The following is a 20,788-nucleotide window of genomic DNA, read 5'->3' on the forward strand; positions in this document are numbered from 1 at the left end:
CTAGCTAGATACCTTCTTGCTGTTTTCATCTCTTTCTGCTAGTCCAATATTTCTGTACAGCTTATCTTGCTTGCACAAAACTCACGATTGTGGGATGGGAGGGCATCAGAGTGAAATAGGTGTTTCTTTAGCTGAGTAATGGCAGTGAAGTTTAACACAAGTCACTATTTTTTGGTTGTCTGAATTATTGTTTCTGTGCGTGACAGATGTAGACTAATGCTAGCTGGGGCATTTTGGAGGGTATAAGCGAAAAGAAACAGTTTATTTCCTTCACTGAATATGATTGACCTTATGTTTATTTATTTCTCCATCAGTAATTTATAAGTAGTCTTTTAATAAAGATAATATAAAAGTAATGGGATGTTTTACTAGATACACAGCAGAATAAATATGACAGGTCATATAAAATCTTGTAATGACTTCATTCAGGAAGCTTGGTATAAAAATAATTTGCAGTAAGGAGCAAGACAGAAGACCTACTCAAAATTCCATATTATAATTAGGAAAGAAACTTGAAAATATTTTAAAACAGCAATAGACATGTATAAGATCTACAAAATACTTTGTTGATATGAATGCTTTATTACCTTTTCTGTTTTCTGTGCAATATGTAGGCATGAGTTATATTGCACCACAGGGTATTTTGCCAATAGAACTAGCATGTGTCTGATTTTTAAAATTCTCTGCAGAAATAAAAGAAAGAAAATAGTAATAATGGGACCATCTGGATGTGTTTCTAAATTTTGACCCTCACTAAAACGGTAGTTTAAAGATAGGTCAGTAGCTCATCTACATCTGCTTAATATCTGTTAATGGACTGTAATATTGGTTAGACAGAAATGCAAAAAAGTTGCAAGAATAAATTCCCTTTACAAAAAACGTAAGTGTTGAACAAACTTAATGAAGTGTTTATAGCTTATTCTGCATGTTGAAACTTTGACACATCATTAGAAAATTCTTTTAAGAGGCATAGAATCATAGAATTTTTTAAAAATGTTTCTTCTTAAAGAAACTAGACAAAAAAGTTATTTTTATAACAGAAAATGTAATGTCATAAATGAGCTGTCAGATGTATAAAATACAAGAATTATAATATTTTCCTTTAATCTCTAGGTTCATCATTAGTCTATTAATCATTAGGCTATTAATAAAAATTATGTATAAAAATAGGATTGACTAGAAGTGTTTTTAACATGAAAACATCATTTTAAGAAAGTGCATCAGTTTGACTTAGAAATGTATTACTTCTTTTTAGTCCTGCATATAACCACTATGCAAATAGAGTAAATGAAAGTTTTGTCGATTCTTCCACTTCCCTTTCTACATGCATGACTGGTTTAATTACACTTGCCAGTAGTTTTTTCTTCTGTTGGGGCTAAAGGATCTCACACACCAACAATGAAACGGAGAAAGGAAAAAAAAGTAATAAAAAAAATGAAGAACTATACACCTTGGGGAAGAGGGTCTTGCTGATTTCAAATTGACAGTGATTATTGATGGGGTAGTTAAGAAAATATGTAATGTATAACTGAAGAGAAGAGGCAACTGATAATGCTTAAAGCAGGATATAGGCAATAAGGTTGGAAAGTCCTTCTCACCTTTGTTAGTGGTAAGTCATTTTTCGGGACCCGTTTCACTGTGTCAGCTCAGTTTTGGGTTACAGAATGGTGTGGCAGAAGTGTTGTTTTCATTACTAATTTAAGCACAGGTCTTCAGAAGGTAGGCCAGGACAATCGATCACCTGCCCCATGCTTTCTGAGCATGACATACATTCACTTATAAGTGGTATGGTATTTCCTGTGATGTGCAGCTGGTTTCTGATAAACTCCTTAACTATCATTTACAAGAACATAAAAATACATAACCTTGAAGTGTCCTGATTTAAAAGTATATAACCACATAAAATCACTGTCTTCCTTTTAACTTCACAGCTGTGGAGAAGCTGAAGGAGTCCACCTCAGAGTCACAGAATAGCAACTTATGGATTATTGTTGGTGTGGCAGTTCCTGTTGCTGTGGTGCTCCTGATCGTTATTATTTTATACTGGAAACTTTGTCGAACAGACAAACTGGAGTTTCAGCCAGACACGATGAGCAACATTCAGCAGCGACAGAAGGTAAAAGTGGAAGCTGTGCTGAGAGGAGCTTGAGTATTCGGAGCATAAATGAATGTGAGAGTCTGGGGAACACCTAGCACCTTTAAATACAATGTGGAAACACAATTTGAGAGTTAAAAAAAAAAAAGAAGAAAATAAAAAAGTAAAATGATAGTTGAAGTCAAGAATCCCATAGTGTTTTATTTGTTCTCCTAGGTATATGGTACTGTATTAGATACACCCTTCTGAAATGTGGGCACTGAGGCAAAAGGGAACCTTTCTTTATCAGTTCATTTCAAGGCTGTGGTTAGGACTAAATAAGAGGAAATATACTGAGTGTTCAATCACTGACCTTGTTGTCTGTAGAGGGATGAATTTTTCTTTGGGAGAGCTGCTGCTACAGTAATTTGACAGCTAAACTGCACCATCCGTTATACCTCATGCTGGAACTAGAATTTGCTAGAGCCTATCCTTGCTGCTTCCTGTTTTGTTGGGGCTCTTGTGATACCCTTGTGAGAGCCTGTTGCAGGACTAGAACTTTGATTAGTGGATCTGTATTGGTGAGCGTGTTGGATGGAGTACTGGAGGACTGGGTTAGGCCGTTGAGAAATTCAGTAGTCTGTCTTTTCTCTGCCCAAGACTATAAATTAAAAAAATACGTGGTCCAGGATTTTCACAAAGGATGTATTCAGTAAAAGAGTGGAAAAGCGACTGAAAGCTTACAAATCCTACTTTTCCTTTTTACAACCAAAGAGAACCGGTTTGGGTGTCACAGATGCTTACTATTGACTATACCCTTCATAGGCATTATTAAAGGCAAAATAATCTGCCTGTGCTAATCCTCTGGTACTGTAGGCATGTTCTTGTACTGTCACCTCATGTTCAGTCATACAGTTTTCTCCATAACAAATCTTGTCTGTACACCATGCTCTCTTTCAAGATGATTAATGATGTGATAGATGAGAGAAGCAGAAAATGGTTGTACTTCCAAAGCAGTCAGAACAAATCAATAGTAACTTCTGCTTGTCTTGTCACTGCAGATTGAGTGTCAGAATGGAGGTCAGCAACAAGTGGTACCCTTTGATGAACTTCACCCTCTGATACCTTGTTTCACCTGTGCTGTGGTAATACATGATACAGATTTTGATTGAACTAGTTCCCCACAGTAGTTTCAGCTAATTTGAGAAGGGTCATACAAAAAAGGCCAGAGATACACATTATTTCATCACATACATTTTTGGTACCTCTCTGCTGTTGCAAGGTTTTTTTTTTTGTGAGAAAACAGTTGGGTTGGGTTGACTGCAAGGCCGGAAACATCTTTCATAGTTTTACTTTCTTTTGGGGTGTTTTTCTGCAATGCTTCCACAGTATTCTTCATTTTAATCATTCATGAGTCAGAAGCCTTGAACTTGTTTGTATGCAAGTCTCATTCAGGTCACCTAGGGAGCCTGTCACTTTGTCTTCTTTAGGGAAGTCGCTGTAAGCAAACTAGAAAGAACCAGTAAGGACATCTAGTCCAATCATTGTGCTAGTGGATGGCTCATACATTAATACAAAATGACGTAAAGCAATAAAAAGTGTCTTAAATTTTTATCACTTTGCACATTAAACAACTGGCAGGATCTACTTTGAAAACCATTTTCTTCCTTTGCTAGAGATTCAGAACAAAAGTAGTACTCTGTCTTCCTTAGCAGCAGGCTGTCTTTGGGCTTTCTTCATGTCTTCAAACAGTGGGTTGCAATTCCATGTCGGAGTAGGGCATGTTTAACAAGCACTGAATACCCCCAGACAGTCACAACAGTGTACAAATGATTAGGGACATTTGGTCTGGTCCTGCCCTTTAAAATTCTTTGTGTTTTTTATACTTTTTATTACAGTAAGTGCAAAGAAATGATCAAAGGAGTGAAATCATGTTGTCAGGGATTTGGGTCTGTAAATAAACTCAATTTAAAAATGGACTCAGACTCCCCCTTCCTCACGCCAGCCACAATTATTTCCATTCCCTCTTTACAGAGCTTGACCTGCACTGCATCTGTAAATGGAAGGATATTCAGGTTAAAGATCTGGGTTTTTCTCTTGGAATCAGTATTTTATTGGTTAAAAACCATAAAGACGCATTTATAGTGCTAGCTCTTCTCACTTCCATTAATGTTTTAAAAAATTTTCTTTTAATGTAAATACAGAAATGGAATTTATAAATATCAAAGTATTTCATTAACATACACATGACATATCCATGACTGGAAATAGAAGACAATTCTTTTCAAGCATGTAATAAGTCTACAGTAATGTGTTTTGCACTTGAAAATGTGTGTTGGTTGGAAGATAAGAAACTGAGACACCCTTTTCTTCTTCAGATGAAATAGGATATCATACTGCACTGGTGGATCTCCAGAGGTATCACCAGTCTTTTTTTCAGTGTGTTTAATTAGCCATTTTCACATAGCAGATGAGTGGGCAGTGTAATAATCTGTTAGAATTCACAGTTAGCAGCTGATAGAAAATTATGTCACCTGTGACATAAAAGCCTGGAACAAGGTTGGGAGCGGGGTGAGGGGAAAGCCTGTTTGCTTCACGCTGCTGAGGACAGACTTTGCCACTAAAAGGCTGGTTCCTTGAAACATCAAGATAGAGAACGTCTGTAACATACAGTAATGCAGGTTATGTAAGAAAGACGTAAGTTTTGCAGGAGCTTTTTATTCTCAGGTTAGAGTTTCTTTTACAATTTTTTTTTCTTTCTTCTTTTCGCTTAATCACTTAATTCTGGTTTTAAACTCCTGCTTTTTCCTGAAATATTTTGATATGCACTCAGACAATATAATTATTTAAGTTTTAATTTTAACCTTGTGTAGGTAAAGGTTTATTTTTACAGAGTAGGTACGATTTCTGTGTTCCTATGACCACCATTAAAAGTAAGTCATAAGCTGCATACCCTCACAGTCTATCTTCTGGTGAAGATACACTAGTACTATTACTTGTTGATAATAAGACCCTACGTGCCTTTTGGGTGTGCCCTGAGGCTATGGCTGCCTGGGTACACCTCAGGGAGGTAAAGATCGCCAGGTAGTTGCATCACGCTGTAACAATTCAGTCATACTAGCCAGCATATCATGCCAGCCCACCTAATCTGCTTTGGTCCTTATCTGGTTTGTGGACACCCCTTTAGAATATTTGGGTCATAGTTCCTCACTTGTGACTGTTAGTAATAGCATATTTCCCACTTCCATAGGCATAGCTGTGTTGAAAAATGTTAAGATCCTGTGGTGACAAACCCATAGAAATACCCAAAACTGCATCTATATTTATGTGCCATAGCAGCCCTGAAGATGGGCTTGTGTCCAGATTTGCTGCTTGTCCCCACCCTCAAGGCTAAATCACTCACAAAGATCATATAGGTAATAGCAAAGATAATGTTTGTTCTATGGTGATGACACGGGCAGGGTAGACTGTATTCAGCGAAGGTCTGTTCTGCAGATTGGGTGTACCATGCCACTCTGCCAGTTTCTGTTGTCTCCACCCGGCCTTCCAGTTTCATCATGGGATCAGGGTCTTGCAGACAGGACGGCGTAAGGGTCCTCCTTAAAAAGGCTCATAATGTTATCTTCTGTGAATGATATAGAGAGAGCCTGAACTCAAACAATACTAAGGGATGTTTTACTTCTGGATACTCTCAGAGTGCTAAAGTGCACTTCAGTGCTACTTAAGTGAGTATAAACATAAATACATAGGAGGGAAAACTTCTGTGGGAACTGATGCTAGCAAAACCAGGTTTGAAGATAAAGTACTTAAAAAAAAAAAAAAGATCTTGAAGAGACTGATTAGTTAACCCACTCTGCTGCTTCAAAGCAGGAAGCAGGATTAACAATACCTGAAAAATATTAGGTTACCTTTTTCTTTCTGGAGATTAGATGGGAAAACATGCTTAGATCAAAGTTATTTGGACCCTTTTTAAACTGGGAGTTAAGGAAACAGGTCAGAGCAGTGAATTTCTATGCAAGATTCATTGGTCTGTGCAAGGATAATTCTTTTCAAGAGATGGAACTAAGATATTTAAAGGGCACATCAAGTATTCATGACTTGTTCTGTAAGCTATAGCATCCTACTGGAAATTCACCTTGATGTGATCTGGGTTGTTGCACTGGATAAAGATGTCTTTGCCTTTGGAAGTAAAAAGATGCCTAAGTGTCATATTTAAATTACAGGATTCTCTCTCTTGCCATTGCCTATATCCACCACACCATTGTCCCAACCTGAGCTTTTTCTTCCTTGCCAAGAAATTGTGCCTTTTGTGGGCAATTTTTGCCATGGGTTACTTTTCCTCTTCAAGAAAAAATGGATGTGTCTTTAATGCCCAAACCATCATTCTGTTCTGTACTGGACTACTGACATTTTTGTGCTAAAAGGCTTTCAACCCCTTTTGTCTTCCCTAGAGGGGAAAAAAAACCACATTCTACATATTATCTCTAATGGCAACAGAGTTGGCGATATTATTTCTTTTTCTATGGACATGCAAAAATTAAAATGGAACCTGGTTCACTAGGGATTTCACTTTCCCTGCTGTGTACAAGCATTTGGAGACGAAAGTCAAATCCCTTGCTAGGACCTTTCAGAGGTAGTTTCAGCTCTAGACAGTTTTTCATGGAAAGGCTCTCTGCCCTAAGGACAAGAATCTCATGCCTGTGGACAAGCTCATTCATGGTTTATTTAGAAGGTCTTGGATGTTCTGTAAATGCTGTGCATGGTGAAATCATCGCCTTTGCAGTACTAACTTGGACTGAGTTGCTTACTCAGCTCCTAGTTTTCCCAAGGCCACATCCTAAAACCCTAAGGGGGGGAAAAAGCCTACTTCTCCAGCCAGGAGTTGCTCCTCTCTGAGGCCCTCTGCATGCCACCATGGTTCTTTAAGGCTGAACACATCTCTCTAGCTCAGTGTCCTTCCTGTGTGTGCATATGTGGGAGAGCTGGGGTGGCTCAGTCCGCACGAAGCCTAGGACAAAGCATACAGTACCCCACCTTCTCCTTAAGTGGTAGCACAAATAGTCAGAGCAGGAGGGCTGCCAGTTTGCATCGTGTGCCAGCAAACCTCAGCTAATGTGTAATCACCTGTGGACCATTACCAGCCCTTGCATGTCTGCTCTAATCTGTGCTGCTTCTGATGGCCAGCAAGAACTCCATGTGCCACTCACGGTTACAGGTAATGAGTCATGTGTTCTGCAAGATGTCTGAGAGGCTTGTGTGGATTTTGATTTTTTCCCCCCAAGCAGGGACATCTGATATCTGAATCTCATGTGTCAGGTGGAACTTTACACCTCTGAATTGAGAGTTTTGCTTATTATTGTGTATTCAGTAGACTGTCTCTTGGATGTTCCCAGGATCAAAGAGACCAGCCCTGCTGGAGGCTAAATACTAGTCTTCTGCTCCTGGTATAAAAAAATTCTTGTGATGTTTTGACATCCTGTAATGCTTTTGTTCATCTGTATAATGTAGAGGCAACAGCTCTGCATTGCAGAATAATTCCAGTCAAAAGAGACTCATGTTAAGAAAGGCAGCTGACACCAATCTTAGAAAAACAACTTGAAAAATGACATCAGTTTCTGCAAGAGATTCATGTCTGTGCCTACTGTTTGCATAACGAGTATCATTCATTTCTAATAGCAACCTTAACTAACTATCCAAAATGTTGTCTTTTTGGAATTGGCACACAGGTTCTGCTGCTTCAGAGTCAATAGCTGGATTCTAACAAGGAACACAGTATTCAACATCTTAATTACTTCTCAACAATACATTTCTCTGATGGCAGTTCCTCTGCAAGAGCTCTTTCGTGGGAACTCTTCTGAGTTCTGAGGATTAACTATTCACAAATTGTAGAAATAAAATACCCCACTTAGATATACTGCTTATACCAATAGATATAAAAAGTAAAATGTCTCCATCTGCTTTTTTACAAACATTCGAGTAGCTGTTTTGAGGTCAGACCAAAAGGCCAGCTAGCCCAGGTGCCAGGAGCAGAAGCCTATAGAAGGGGAGAAGAATAAGGCAAGTACATGTGATGCTTTGCCTTGAGTAACTCTTCAGCCTCCAGTTATTTGTGGTTAAGGGACTTTCTCTAGAAGTGGTGATATTTAGCAACCCTCAGCAGATTTCTCGTCCAGGAACTTGTCTGGTCCTTCTAAACTCATCTGTAGCTGCTGACAGGGATTTCCACAGCATGTTATATGAAGAACCGCGTCATCTTGTTTCATCTTGCTTTTTTCCTGCCACCTCATCGTTTTCTATGATGCCTTCTAGTCCTTGTATTGGAAGGGACAGTGAACAGCTGATTCACAGAATCATTAAGGTTGGAAAAGACCTTCAAGATCATCAAGTCCAACCACCAACCCAACACCACCATGCCCACTAAACCATGTCCTGAAGTGCCATGTCTACATGTTTTTTGAACACCTCCAGTGATGGTGACTCCACCACCTCCCTGGGCAGCCTGTTCCAATGCTTGACCACTCTCTCAGTAAAGAAATCTTTCATGATATCTAGTCTAAACCTCCCCTGTCGCAACTTGAGGCCATTTCCTCTCATTCTATCTCTAAAGGCACTTTGTAGGCACTTGCTCCTTGCCAGTCCTGACTTTACAGATCTTTGTTGTATTCACATCTCCATCATCTCTTTTTTCCAGACAGAGGAGTCCCAGTTTTCTTATCCGTTCTTTGAACTGGCCTTTGAACCAACTGCTAGCCTTTAAAAAGATTAGAACATTTTCTAATTCTTTTACATCCTTGGGGGAGGGGGCGCCTAGAACTGCATATGCTACTCAAAATGTAGGTGACCCATGGATTTATAGAGTGACGTTTATATAGTGGCTACTTTTGAAAAGGAGTTAAACAAAAAGAAAATAATTTTTCAAAATGCAGATAAACATTATACTGTCCTAAACATTATAGACCACTGAGACTAGTTTAATACTGGGGAAATAAATTGTCTTTCCTAAAAAAAGATGATAAAGAGTTTACTGTAGAATTTAGCTATTTTGGGAACAAGGAAATAGGCCAATAGCAAATCATTGTTGCCTAAGGTTTTAGTGTTGCTACTCACTTGTAGCTTCATTTCAGCAAGCAGATTATTTCCGCAGTATATATGAATGCAATTTCTGTGTGTGTTAAACCCTTTTTAGATATACAAATGTGTTTGAGTCACTGAGCCCAACAAAATACCAGCACAAAAATAAATGAAAATTGCTGACCTATGTTCTACCTTAAACTTCTATTAGCACTTTTCGCACAGAGGAAGTATTTCTGGACTGTGTTGTGTATGTGCTCAGTCCAGATCGTGAGAGCCATGTTATGAATGTATTCCTTTACTTTCACAAGTTGAAAAAAGAATTTCCTTAATTTATAATTTTTTTCATGTGTTGTGTTACCTCTCTTAGAGGTTGCAATTGATGTCGCTCTTGTGTACGTGGCCTTGGAGGAATAATTGTTTTGACATAACTTACAGGCAAAAGTCTGGTAGAACTGAAACACAGCAGTGACTTGTCTATCCTATAAAGTTGGTGACTTTTTTCTAACTTACTCCTGACACTTGCACCCAACCAGTGCGCAAAGGAGCCTCACCAAGCCGTGATTAAGATAGTATCCGCCCTGCGGCATTTCTATCTGAGAAGGAAGGCTAAAACTGTGTGTGATTCAGACACAAAATTCTGCCTGTTACAGCAGTTATCCCAGCAGCCTGTGGGCATAGATGTACTCAGAGTTATGGGCTTTCAACATGATCCCTTTTGTATTTTGTGAAATTTACTGAGCTGTCACGGTAATATTAGTGTGGCAGGAAGAAATGCACAAAGGAGAAGAGGGGTGATAAAAATCCGTGAGAAGAATGTGTCTTAAATATTTCAGAACGGATGTCTTGAGAATTTCAGACTTTATAAAGTTTTGTAAGTTTAGGGGTTTCTTTCTTTGTTTTTAATCCTACTCCAGGAGCAAAATTCCTGAGGTAGTATTTTTTGTGGGATTCCTGCTTTACTCACTATTTGTATGGTGGTGAGCAGTAAGCCACAGTTTTGACTTTTCAGAGGGAAGGAGGACCAGAGGCTGTACCTGAGCTTGTTCTGATTTTCTGTGCCAGCACGGGCTATACTGTGCGCTACTTTTCCCCAATGTGATGGTAGAAACCCATGCAACTATAGGCATATTTCTTCTCCACAAGGACATGTTTGCTTAACTGCTTTACCTATTCGTAGTAATGATGATAGTTGACAGAAGTGCTGTTGTGATGACAAGTGTGAGACGTAATTTTTATGAAGAGGTACTTGGTCCGAGGTGAGAAAATGATTAGCATTTTGTACATAAAATCCCTTTTTTTAAGCCCTCAGATCTCAAAATCCCGCTGCTTCTTGAAATGGGGCTTACCATAGAGGGTACAGGCTGTAACACACCTGTAATGGGAGGGTGATGGCATCCCACCGAAGAGGCAATATAGTGAACTGCCATTGCACATACACTTCTTTTTATATACATACATGATTATCAAGTGAAGGTATTTAAATCAAATTAGAGACCTTTTTTGTTTTGGTGTTTAAAAACATTTCCTAAACCAGCAGCAGTGAAAGATCACTCTGCACATTTCTCAGTGATGCTTAGTATTTTTTTTTTTAAGGTAGACCAGGAAAGAGTTTGTGCTTATGGCACAAGTTGGTTGCATGATATCCTATTTCATGGGGAAATTGTGTCAATGGCAGAAAAAGACCTTGAGAAATACAATATGGGTCTTTTTTCAGTATTTTGAGGGAGGCTATGGAGACAGAACTCTGCTTCTGTGTGATTTTCTAATATGCTTTTTTCATCAACAAAGGTTTCTTGTGTCTTAGCTCAGATATGCATTGCTGTTATTGAATCACATGTATGATTTGTATGCATGCTCTACAGGCAGTCCCTGGCTATGATCCCAAAAGGTTGAAGGAGAGCAATGTAAACAAAAATACAGAGGGTATACTTACGTGCATATGGGGTGGGAATGATATTAGAAGAATGAGCTGAATAGGAAAATGAGACTGAGAAAGGTAAACATGCCTCAGTACTTCTAAATTCTTACTTATTGGTAGATTGGTAGGTATTCTAAATATCTCATGGAACAGTCACTGCAAACTATATGAATGAATGATCATTGTGGGAGGAAGAAGCAGGAAACATCTTGGATGGGATAGTAGAAGCATGATAAAAAAATGAGGTAAAAATTAAGAAGACCCTAACAAGCATACTAGCAGCTGCAAATAATTTTCATTACTGGTGGATCATGAGAGTAATACAGTGAATTCAAACTACCCTATGCTCTGATGCCCTGGGAATACGGAGAAGGGTTTTGAGGTGTGAAGCTCAGATTGTGGAAGACAGTTTGTGATGCTTAATAGCTTTAAGCCATCCTAAATCAGACTTATTTATATCTTCAACCCACATTAGTGTTAAGAACAGTAATACTTGTTGCCTTGCTGCATTTAAACTAGTAGACTTGAAAACATTTATTTTTTCTGTAAAGTTTCTTTATCCTGTCATTTTTGTAGCATTCCATGCGCTAGCATGTTAGTAAGGTCATCAGTCAGCAGCACTTATTTACAGGGATTCCTGTCCTGTTCCTGTCCTGTTGTCCCAACACTGAAGTATTATTTTTGAAATCGTACTTAGCTCCTTTGTTTCCTTAGAAATGTATTTTAACAGCCTCTGCTCAATGTGTCTATCTCTACAAGGAACAAGGCAAGACTGTAGTATAAAATCAAGAGAGAATTGTCTTAATACATTATTTTTCATATTATGTCCAAATTCAAATGCCACTTGTAGGACCTACAGGAAGAACACTGAGTGAGTGTATTTCTTCTCTTCTGCTTTCTGCTGAAATTATTCACTGACCTGTGTGTGCAGGATTTGCTTTCTTGAGAAGACAAATTGTTGCCATTCCTGCTGTGTCTCTGCATTGAGCAAAACAATGTATTGGCAACCATGTTATATTTCTGTGACTTGAACAGTACTGAAACTATTATCTACTTTCATGGAGTAAGTCTTGACTGAGGTGCGCAGACTTTGCTTGTAGGCTTCTGCAGAAATTATTTGATTTGTCTATGAATTGAGCTTCAAATACTTGTTTTTCATTCAGTATGTAACGATATAATTAAAGCACTGTCTTGACTTACCAATTTGAAAGCATCTTCCCCTTAGATTTCGTGGATTTGTGTAGTAGTATAATGCCTTACAAATGTGTTAGTTCAGACATGTTCATTTTGGTGATAAGCTTCAGAGTAGGTTATGTTTTCCCTTTCACAAATATATAAAGATAAAACAAATGAAAGCCTTCTCTAACAATTGACATTTAAAACAAGAACTCTGCTAATACTGGTTTCGTGCAGTCTTAAGTGAAGGCACTTGAAGCTGATCAAAAGAGGCTCAGTTTCAGCACCTGAACAGGTAGCAGTATCAGCACAAAGTGCTCTTAAAAAGAGGTTGTATTCTTTCCTTGGTGGTGGTTAATTTATGAGTAGTAGATGACCGATCCACACATGGTATTCTGACTACCTGTCCTAAGATAAACAGAGGTCATCTGATCTGTTACACTATATAACTTGATATAAAGAAAAGGAAGAATGAGGCAGGTGGCATGCAGAAATTCCTAAGAAAATGTAGGAAACCTCTTCAGCCTGGAACAACACTGTTAGTTCGCTCCGCTGAGTCTCAGTGATCTGACCACCGAGTCTTGCGGAAAGCAGAGTTGTATTTCAGTGTCCTTCAGACACTTTCCACTGAAAATACAGATTTTGGTTAGTATCAGTTCTCAGTTAAAGTCGTAATTTTGCCATGATCTAAGAGGTGAGACATCAGAAATGTAGATTTTTTTTTTTTTTTTTTTAAGAAAACAAAGTTGGTTTCTGTTGGTATTGTTTCTGCAGTAGTAATCATTAGCATTTCTATTTCTCAAATAATGGGTGTTATTTTTAGTAAATAGTTTTATCAGTTTTTTTAGTTGAGGATCATCTTTTCCTACTCAGTCAGATAACCATGTTTTATATATATGCATTTTCACATTATATTTTTCTATCATGTTGTTTCATTCATATGTGCAAACGCACATATATACACGTGCATAAAGTCTCTAATACTGTTGATGCATTGTCTGGCACTGGTAGCGTTAACAAGCTTTTTTAGCAGGACATATCAGATTTGAATCATTCAGGCCAAAGTTTTCCATTCAAGTATCAGTTTCATAACGAATCTTTTTTTAAGATGATAAGAAGAGCTTGTTCTTTCAAAGAACAAGGTTAAAAGAAAATTGAGTGCTCTGTCCAAATATTAAAAACCATTTTGGAGAAGCTCTGGTGCATATTCTCAGCCTTTGGGGCTGCAGGGTGGGGAAGGAAACAAAACAGGACCAGAAGGTTGTTTTGTGTGAGGAAAATGCTTTTGCTGATGCTGTGGGGAATTGCCCATTTCTGACTAAAGTGTAAACCTTTGGGAAAATGTTTGCATGTGATTGAGAGAGACTTGTTAGAGATTTACCAGTTAAAGTCTCATAGGATTACACCTGCTCTGCACATATAAGCTCTGTAGAGCTGTACCTTAGAAGCTGAGAGGGTTTTTTCTCTGTTGCTGTACACAGAGGTTGTTATGGGGCCAGGTAAAGGAATAAGGAGCAATGAGCCTCAGGCTCTTGGATAGTGTAAACTGGAACTGGCAGCTGGCTGGCAGAGGGAGAGAGGGGCAAGAGAGCGGGATGGAGAGACTGGTTCTGCCTGGCAAGGAGGAGTAAGACCAGATGAGGAGTTTACCTGGCTGCAACTTTAGGAAAATAGAGCCACAGGTTCTGTGGTGGCTGGGGTGAGTGCTTCTTGAGGCCTGGGACGGTGATACCTGAGACTTGCCAGTCCCCTATTGCCGGCTAACGTCCATGAAATCCATTGGCAAAGTCTCAGCCACTCTATCTGCAGATGTGCATGGAAGAATACATCCTTTCTCTTCTTACATGCCCTCCTTCTTTCACTATGTGCTTGCCGGCTTCTAGTAATTCCAATATTACTAGAATGTTTGTCTGTCTAGTTTTCCCTGCCCACCCATCACAGTATTCAAAAAAAGAGTAGTAAATTTGCAGATGAAGTCAAGGGTGCTTAAGAAGGGGTAGAGGAACATTGACTCTTTTTTTGCGAAATAATTGCTCCCAGGACATGGTGAAGACTCATCATCTTTGGAGCAAAGGGGGTTGGAGGCAAGGGAGGGGAATGTAATGAATTAGAGGAAGTGATCATCAGGGATCAACAAGCAAGGTTGTACAGACACAAGGATGGAGTATGAAAGAGTTAGAACAAGGGAAACCACTGAAGGGGTCAAAGGGAGGGTGTCTCACACGGGAATATCTTAAAAAAAAAAAAAAAAGACATAGTGTCTTAAACATAGAGGTGGAGGTGGGGTAACTAAGAAGAGTTTCAGTAATCAAATTGCTGCAAATTGGCATGACAGTGGAAGTGAAAAGTTCCTCCTCCAAAGTACTTTGGAAAAAAAAAAAAAAGGCATGGAGATTTGGGTTCATTTTTTTGGTTGGTTTGCTTTTTTAAAAGAACAAGAGCCTGAAGACAATGCTTCAACTGAGGGGGAGAAATTTCAGGAAGGATTCACTTGGTGGCTATGACTCAAAAAAAATGGAGAGACAGCTATACCTTCACCTGGTCTAGCTCAACAGTGCCTTTTTGAGTCAGTGGTTGCAATGATTTACATGAATTCAGTAATTGAATCACTCATAATGGTGACTTGAAGGGACTGTTGTTAAAGCCCAAGAAAAATGGCATATAGTGGAAGACATCCAGATCTCTTAAAATAATAAGCTTACTCATTTTGTGAGAAATTTAAGTCCGAAACCTCAACCATTCAGTTAGCTGTTAGATTTTAGAGGAGAGCTTTTATTGCCATCTACTGGTCTAAATAGGCAGTTTGCTCCACTACAACATCCTTCCTAAGAACCATTTGGAAAATGTTTGCTTACTGAGAAAATATTTTGAAGAGATTGTTTCAGAATATTCCTTAGGCAAGCTTATCTTTGGCATGATATCAGACGAGTCTGTTTGTAGTTAGCTATGTTGGCATGCCAAGCTTTATGAAAAGGTGTTCATTTAAACATCTGGAACCTGACGCACCCATAAATGCGCTCCAACACATGCTTCATTTTGCAGGAAATCAGCTATAGGAGTACACAGAGGGTTTTGTACGTGTGCTGTGCAGTGGATATGTGTGCATGCACTTTGAAAACTAGAGCTGTCAACATTTCTTTCTACTTTCAACTTCCAAATTACATAAAGTTGAGCAGGACTTGAAGAAAAACTTTCTCTTAACTAATTCTTCAGAATTTCTAATAACTCCAAAGCCCCAAAAAATTGGCAGCAGAGCTTGAAACTTGGAGGCTTGATTAAATTAAGTCTGAATCAAGTCATTGATAAGGTGAGATTACCTTTTTTATAAATACAGTTATGAAAATGAAACGCCCAGTTCTGTCTTTCTCAAGCAAGACACACGTTGAATCCATAATCCCTTAATAAGATTTCTAGGATAAGTGTCTAATTTCTCTAAACTCAAAGCCTTTCATATATTTTTCTGTCTATTCAGTATAAAATTCCTAAAAGCTAGATTTTTATTTCTTTTCTGGAGGCATCCATGCTGGCTGAAAAGTCATTGCCAGGCTGCCTTATAACTCGGATCTGCAGAGTGTTTATCTTTCATCAGATGAACTAGGTGTTTGTACAAGCACTCCCAGACTCTTCTAGATTTCAGGAGCTCAAAGTGAGGAAGATTAGCAGTGACATTATTCAGATCATTTAAATGCACTTCACTCATTTTGACTGAAAGAAATGGGAAGATGACCTGGCAGTGTAACCATTTCAGTCAGTACACAGGTATCTATGGCCTTGCACCCACAAGTACACAAAAAGCTTCTCACACAATGATTAAATCCGAAGAAATAGCTGGAAAAAGATGTAGCTGCAACAGAAGGCTATTTTTCTAACTAAATTTGCTGACCAGCGACAAGTGGCTTTCCTCGGGGGTTGGTACTGGGACCAGTGCTGTTTAACATCTTTGTCACTGACATGGACATTGGGATTGAGAGCACCCTCAGCAAGTTTGCCGATGACACCAAGCTCTGTGGTGCAGTTGACACACTGGAGGGAAGGGTTGCCATCCAGAGGGACCTTGACAGGCAGGCCCGTGTGAACGTCATGAAGTTCAACGAGGCCAAGTGCAAGATACTGCATATGGACTGGGGCAATCCCAAGCATAAATAGAGGCTAGGTGGAGAATGGATTGAGAGCAGCCCTGAGAAGGACTTGGGGGTGTTGATTGATGAGAAGCTCAATATGACCTGGCAATGTGCCCTTGCAGCCCAGAAGGCCGACTGTATCCTGGGCTGCATCAAAAGAAGTGTGACCAGCAGGTCGAGGGAGGTGATTCTGCCCCTCTGCTCTGGTGAGACCCCACCTGGAGTATTGCGTCCAGCGCTGGGGCCCCCAACATAAGGAGGACATGGACCTGTGGGAGCAGGTCCAGAAGAAGGCCACAAAGATGATCAGTGGGCTGGACCACCTCTCCTGTGGAGACAGGCTGAGAGAGTTGGGGTTGTTCAGCCTGGAGAAGAGAAGGCTCTTCTACTACTTAAAGGGAGCCTACAGGAAAGCTGGAGAGGGACTTTTTAGCAGGGCCTGTAGTGATAGGACAAGGGGTACTGATTTTAAACTGAAAGAAGGTAGATTTCAACTACATCTAGGGAAGAAATTTTTCACAATGACGTTGGTGAGGCACTGAACAAGCTGTCCAGAGAAGTTGTGGATGCCCCATCCCTGGAAGTGTTCAGGGACAGCTTGGATAAGGCTTTGAGCAAACTGGTCCTAGTGAAAGGTGTCCTTGTACATGGCAGGGAAGTTGGAACTAGATTATCTTTAAGGTCCCTTCCAACCCAAACCATTGTATGATTCTATAATTTGGAGTTTTAAACTGTGTATCATATATTAAAGTAAGATGACAGAATCGTGGGGTTTTTATTTTACTTTGCCCTGCAGCTCTCATGTTCATTCCTGAGACTACCATATGCTGACCATCCTCCTAGTGGCCATTGTTTGCAGATCTTAACCAAAGCCTTTGTACTCATTGTCACTCATGGTTCCTGTTTTTTGTCTTTGTTCTTCTCTCACAGCTACAAGCCCCCAGTGTGAAAGGGTTTGATTTTGCTAAACAGCATCTGGGCCAGCACAATAAAGATGATGTCCTCATTATCCATGAGCCTGCTCCTTTACCAGGACCTATTAAGGATACTACCCCATCTGAAAATGGAGATGTGCCCAGCCCCAAATCCAAGACTTCCTCAAAGCCTTCAAAGACTGTTCGACACAGAGGGAGGTCAGTTCACAGAGGAAAAACAAATTGTAGTAGATGACAGTTTATTAATGGCTGGCGATACTGTATTTTTAGGGCAATTTCAGTGGAAAGAACTGTTCAGAGCTCTGGGACCTGTGTTTTCTAGTGGGCTGCCAGAGTTATGCCTCGCTACTCGTTAGTATAAGGTTGTGAGAATTTAGTGTCCATTTTTCTTTTAAAGCCAGCATGCCCAGTTAAGAGGGGTGTTTAAGACACTACTAGGTTGATTGGAGTCAAGTCACGCTTGGTTAGTGGAAACACCAAGTTGTATGTTTTCTGATGCATTCTCTTTGTAGTGATCTCTAGCTACTAAGGCAACGGGTAGTTAAAAACAGACAAAAACCATTGACAAATAGCAGTGTGTTTCAATAATATTAATAGTGATCAGTACATGTATGATAAGTTGGAATTTCCAGAAATAAGCAATATCTCCAAAATTTAGGGAAGATGCATGAGTGTTTTTATTTGTGGTTATCTCTGGTTGCTCTCAGAGCAAACCAGCTTTGGCCAAGAAAAGGAGTGGTGACTTACATCTGTGCAAGTGGAGAAGCATCTGTCAACCTTCAGCATTAATTTCCTAACCTTTTCCAATAATCAAATGATGTGAATGTGACTTGATGGGAAGGATTGTGTTTGTAGGACAGGCAATGTAACAGAGCTATGCAGTAAAGAAGGATCTGTGCATTAAAAAAAAAAAAAGGTTAAGTGGGAAGGTAATAGGAAAGAAATGGAGCCCTGAGGAGTGCTGTGATGAGTCGCAAACAGCTTCTCACTGCATAGGTCTTCTGCGCTCCACTTTCCAGTAATTCTTCCTCTCCCTCCCTCTCATATTTCTGCACTCCTTTGTCTCCAGTTCTGCATCCCCTGTGCTTTTACCTATGTGCTGTTGCACAGTGGGAGAAAAAATAAAGCAACCAAGGGCAGAGTTGAACGAGCTTAGAAGGAAACTAATGGTGTTCTTCCTGAGCTGCAGGTCTCTGTGGCACAGCTTGCTCTGCTTAATTTTCTGTGCTTCCTCTAAAGGCCCAATTGTCTTAAGATCCTTGCTCACACAGGCTTCATACAGCTCAGTTTCCACCTTCCCAGATGCTGAGTCTGTCTTCCTAACTCCCTATCCCTTTTACTCCCTGAGGCAGAAGTTGAAATGTGAAATGGTACCATAGTATGTTATGTTGGTTTTAGCTGTTTTCTGTTTTGTGACAGAATGCAGAATTCAGTTTATCACAATGCAATTCAGGACTGTATGTTGCATGCCAGGAAGTATAGTGGTTATGTGACTACACATTCTGTTTAAGTAAAAAACGGTAAATAAGAAAACCGAGTTCAGAAAGTGTGGCATCTCTAGGCTCCAGCTGAGAATTGGACCTGTTGTTTTGGCTTGAGAGGATACAACTGCATATTCGTCAGCACTTCTAAAGAATGACTGAGCACTATTTATGTTCCTATAATTTACATAATGATAATTTAGATAGACTGAGGAAAGAGTATGAAGGAAAACAAGGCACAATGAGGTGAAACAAAGTTAATAGCAGATCTGGAAACGGAACTCCAGCCTTATACTCTGCTGAACCAAGACAAAGGTGATGGAGACGATAGCTCTACCCACCCTCTCCACCTTAGAAAAGAGGAAAAGATGAAATTGTGCAGATCTGTAAGGTCATTGAGAACCATTTCTTTTTTCCCTGCTGATTATTTTTGTTTAATTGCAATGTGACTTATTAGTATTATGGTCCTGCAGAAAAGAAAGACAAAGTTCGATTATCAGTGCATTGTTCAGGGATGAGAAAAACATGAGTTGAATTTGGAGTGTTGCCTGCTGCAAGGAGTAAGTTTAACTTTCGATGAACTTGTCTGGCTGGGTGTAGTTATCTTAGTCTGTGCGCTCTAGGCAGGCTGATGTTTAGCCAAGAGCCTCAGTAGTTCAGATATCCATCTAGCCTAAGCAAATCTTGCACTTAACAAAGTTAATGCACAGGCTAGTGCACACTTTCAGTGATTAACTCCCTGCAGGAATAGTATACACATGTTCACAAGACAAAATGGTCACTAGAGACACTATCACAAAGGCTGATCCATTTGATTTGGTGTCAGCTGGGCTTGGTGTATGCCCTGTATTTTTGCTATTTTTATACTATCTGAATAATTTTACAGCTGAAGTATTCTGTTGGGGAAAATTACAGTATTTCTTTATATTTTTCTGTAATGACCCGCAAAAAATTATGAACACCAAGATTGTAATTTGTAGGTAATAAATGTTTTTAAGAATCTCACAACTGCGTGGGAAAAATACATAAAAGTAGTATTTCTGAATGGCCCTACGTTTAACTATTCAGGAAAATAGGCACATGGACTTGTGTTAGCAAGAGAACACCAAGTTAGCAAGTCTGAATATTAAACTAATTACCTGTACAGGTTTCTTATTTCTAATATAATTCCTTTCTGTCTGAAAAGTAAACTGCTACTTATGAATGCAGAGTGTTTTTGTGAAGTGTATTTTAAAGGAAGGATCCGTTAATAATTTTGTCACGTGAGTCCTGTTGCAGTCAGTTTTAACACACAACAGAAACATCATGACGATGGGTATCTAACTATGATAGCTTATTACAAATTTACTTATAAGCAGGAAAATATTAGCAGTCTTCACAAGATACTTTAGTGCAGGATTCTTTGTGAGAACTCTGCCCCTTTGCAAACTTATGTCACGTGTTGGTTTGTTTTTTAATGTTCGTGGCAGAGTTTCGCCATCAGATGCTGACTCCACAGCGAGTGAACAGTCCAGTGGGAGAGAGACAGGAGAAGAAACTGCAAGACCATCAGCTGTTGCAAATGAGGGCAAACCACGCAGGGCAGTGAAGAAGGGTTTGTTACTTTTTTTTTTTCCTTGTCTGCACTAGCAGTGCTTTACCTCAGGTTGAAGAGTTACTCTACTGTAAGTTTTCTACACTCATCTTTGGCTGTTAATTTTTCTGGTTTCTGTCACAGAAAATTTTCTTCCTCTCCTTTTTGGTTTCATTTCTTCTGTTGAAACTGAAGATCTACACATTCCTTTCATTCCAGCAAGCTTTTGAAACTAATGGCTTACCAGAAATGAATCTTCCCTCCTTCTCTCTCCCACACAACCCAGGCAAACCTCTTTCCATATAGGCCTAATTGTGGCTCTTGTGGTAGCAGGCTTGTAAACAGTTACATGGGCAGTAGAGGTCACAGCAGGACTTGATACAGCATGGGTATATGTCTGTAACTGTAACTTCAAAAAAGTAATATTAAGAAAAAG

The 20,788-nt window shown here is 39.4% G+C and overlaps 1 protein-coding gene across 1 annotated transcript in view; it reads left to right on the top strand.

Annotated features, from left to right (window-relative positions):
• KIAA1549 overlaps positions 1 to 20,788 on the top strand; it is a 151,913-nt gene that overhangs the window by 107,819 nt on the left and 23,306 nt on the right. Inside the window, exons 10-12 of the mRNA XM_082014398.1 lie at positions 1,932 to 2,116; positions 17,294 to 17,496; positions 20,249 to 20,373. Coding sequence (XP_081870524.1) covers positions 1,932 to 2,116; positions 17,294 to 17,496; positions 20,249 to 20,373 — 513 coding nt within the window. The remainder of the gene's footprint in view (positions 1 to 1,931; positions 2,117 to 17,293; positions 17,497 to 20,248; positions 20,374 to 20,788) is intronic.

Source organism: Phaethon aethereus, assembly GCF_964289735.1.
Source record: "Phaethon aethereus genome assembly, chromosome: 1".
Classification (NCBI taxonomy): Eukaryota; Metazoa; Chordata; class Aves; order Phaethontiformes; family Phaethontidae; genus Phaethon; species Phaethon aethereus.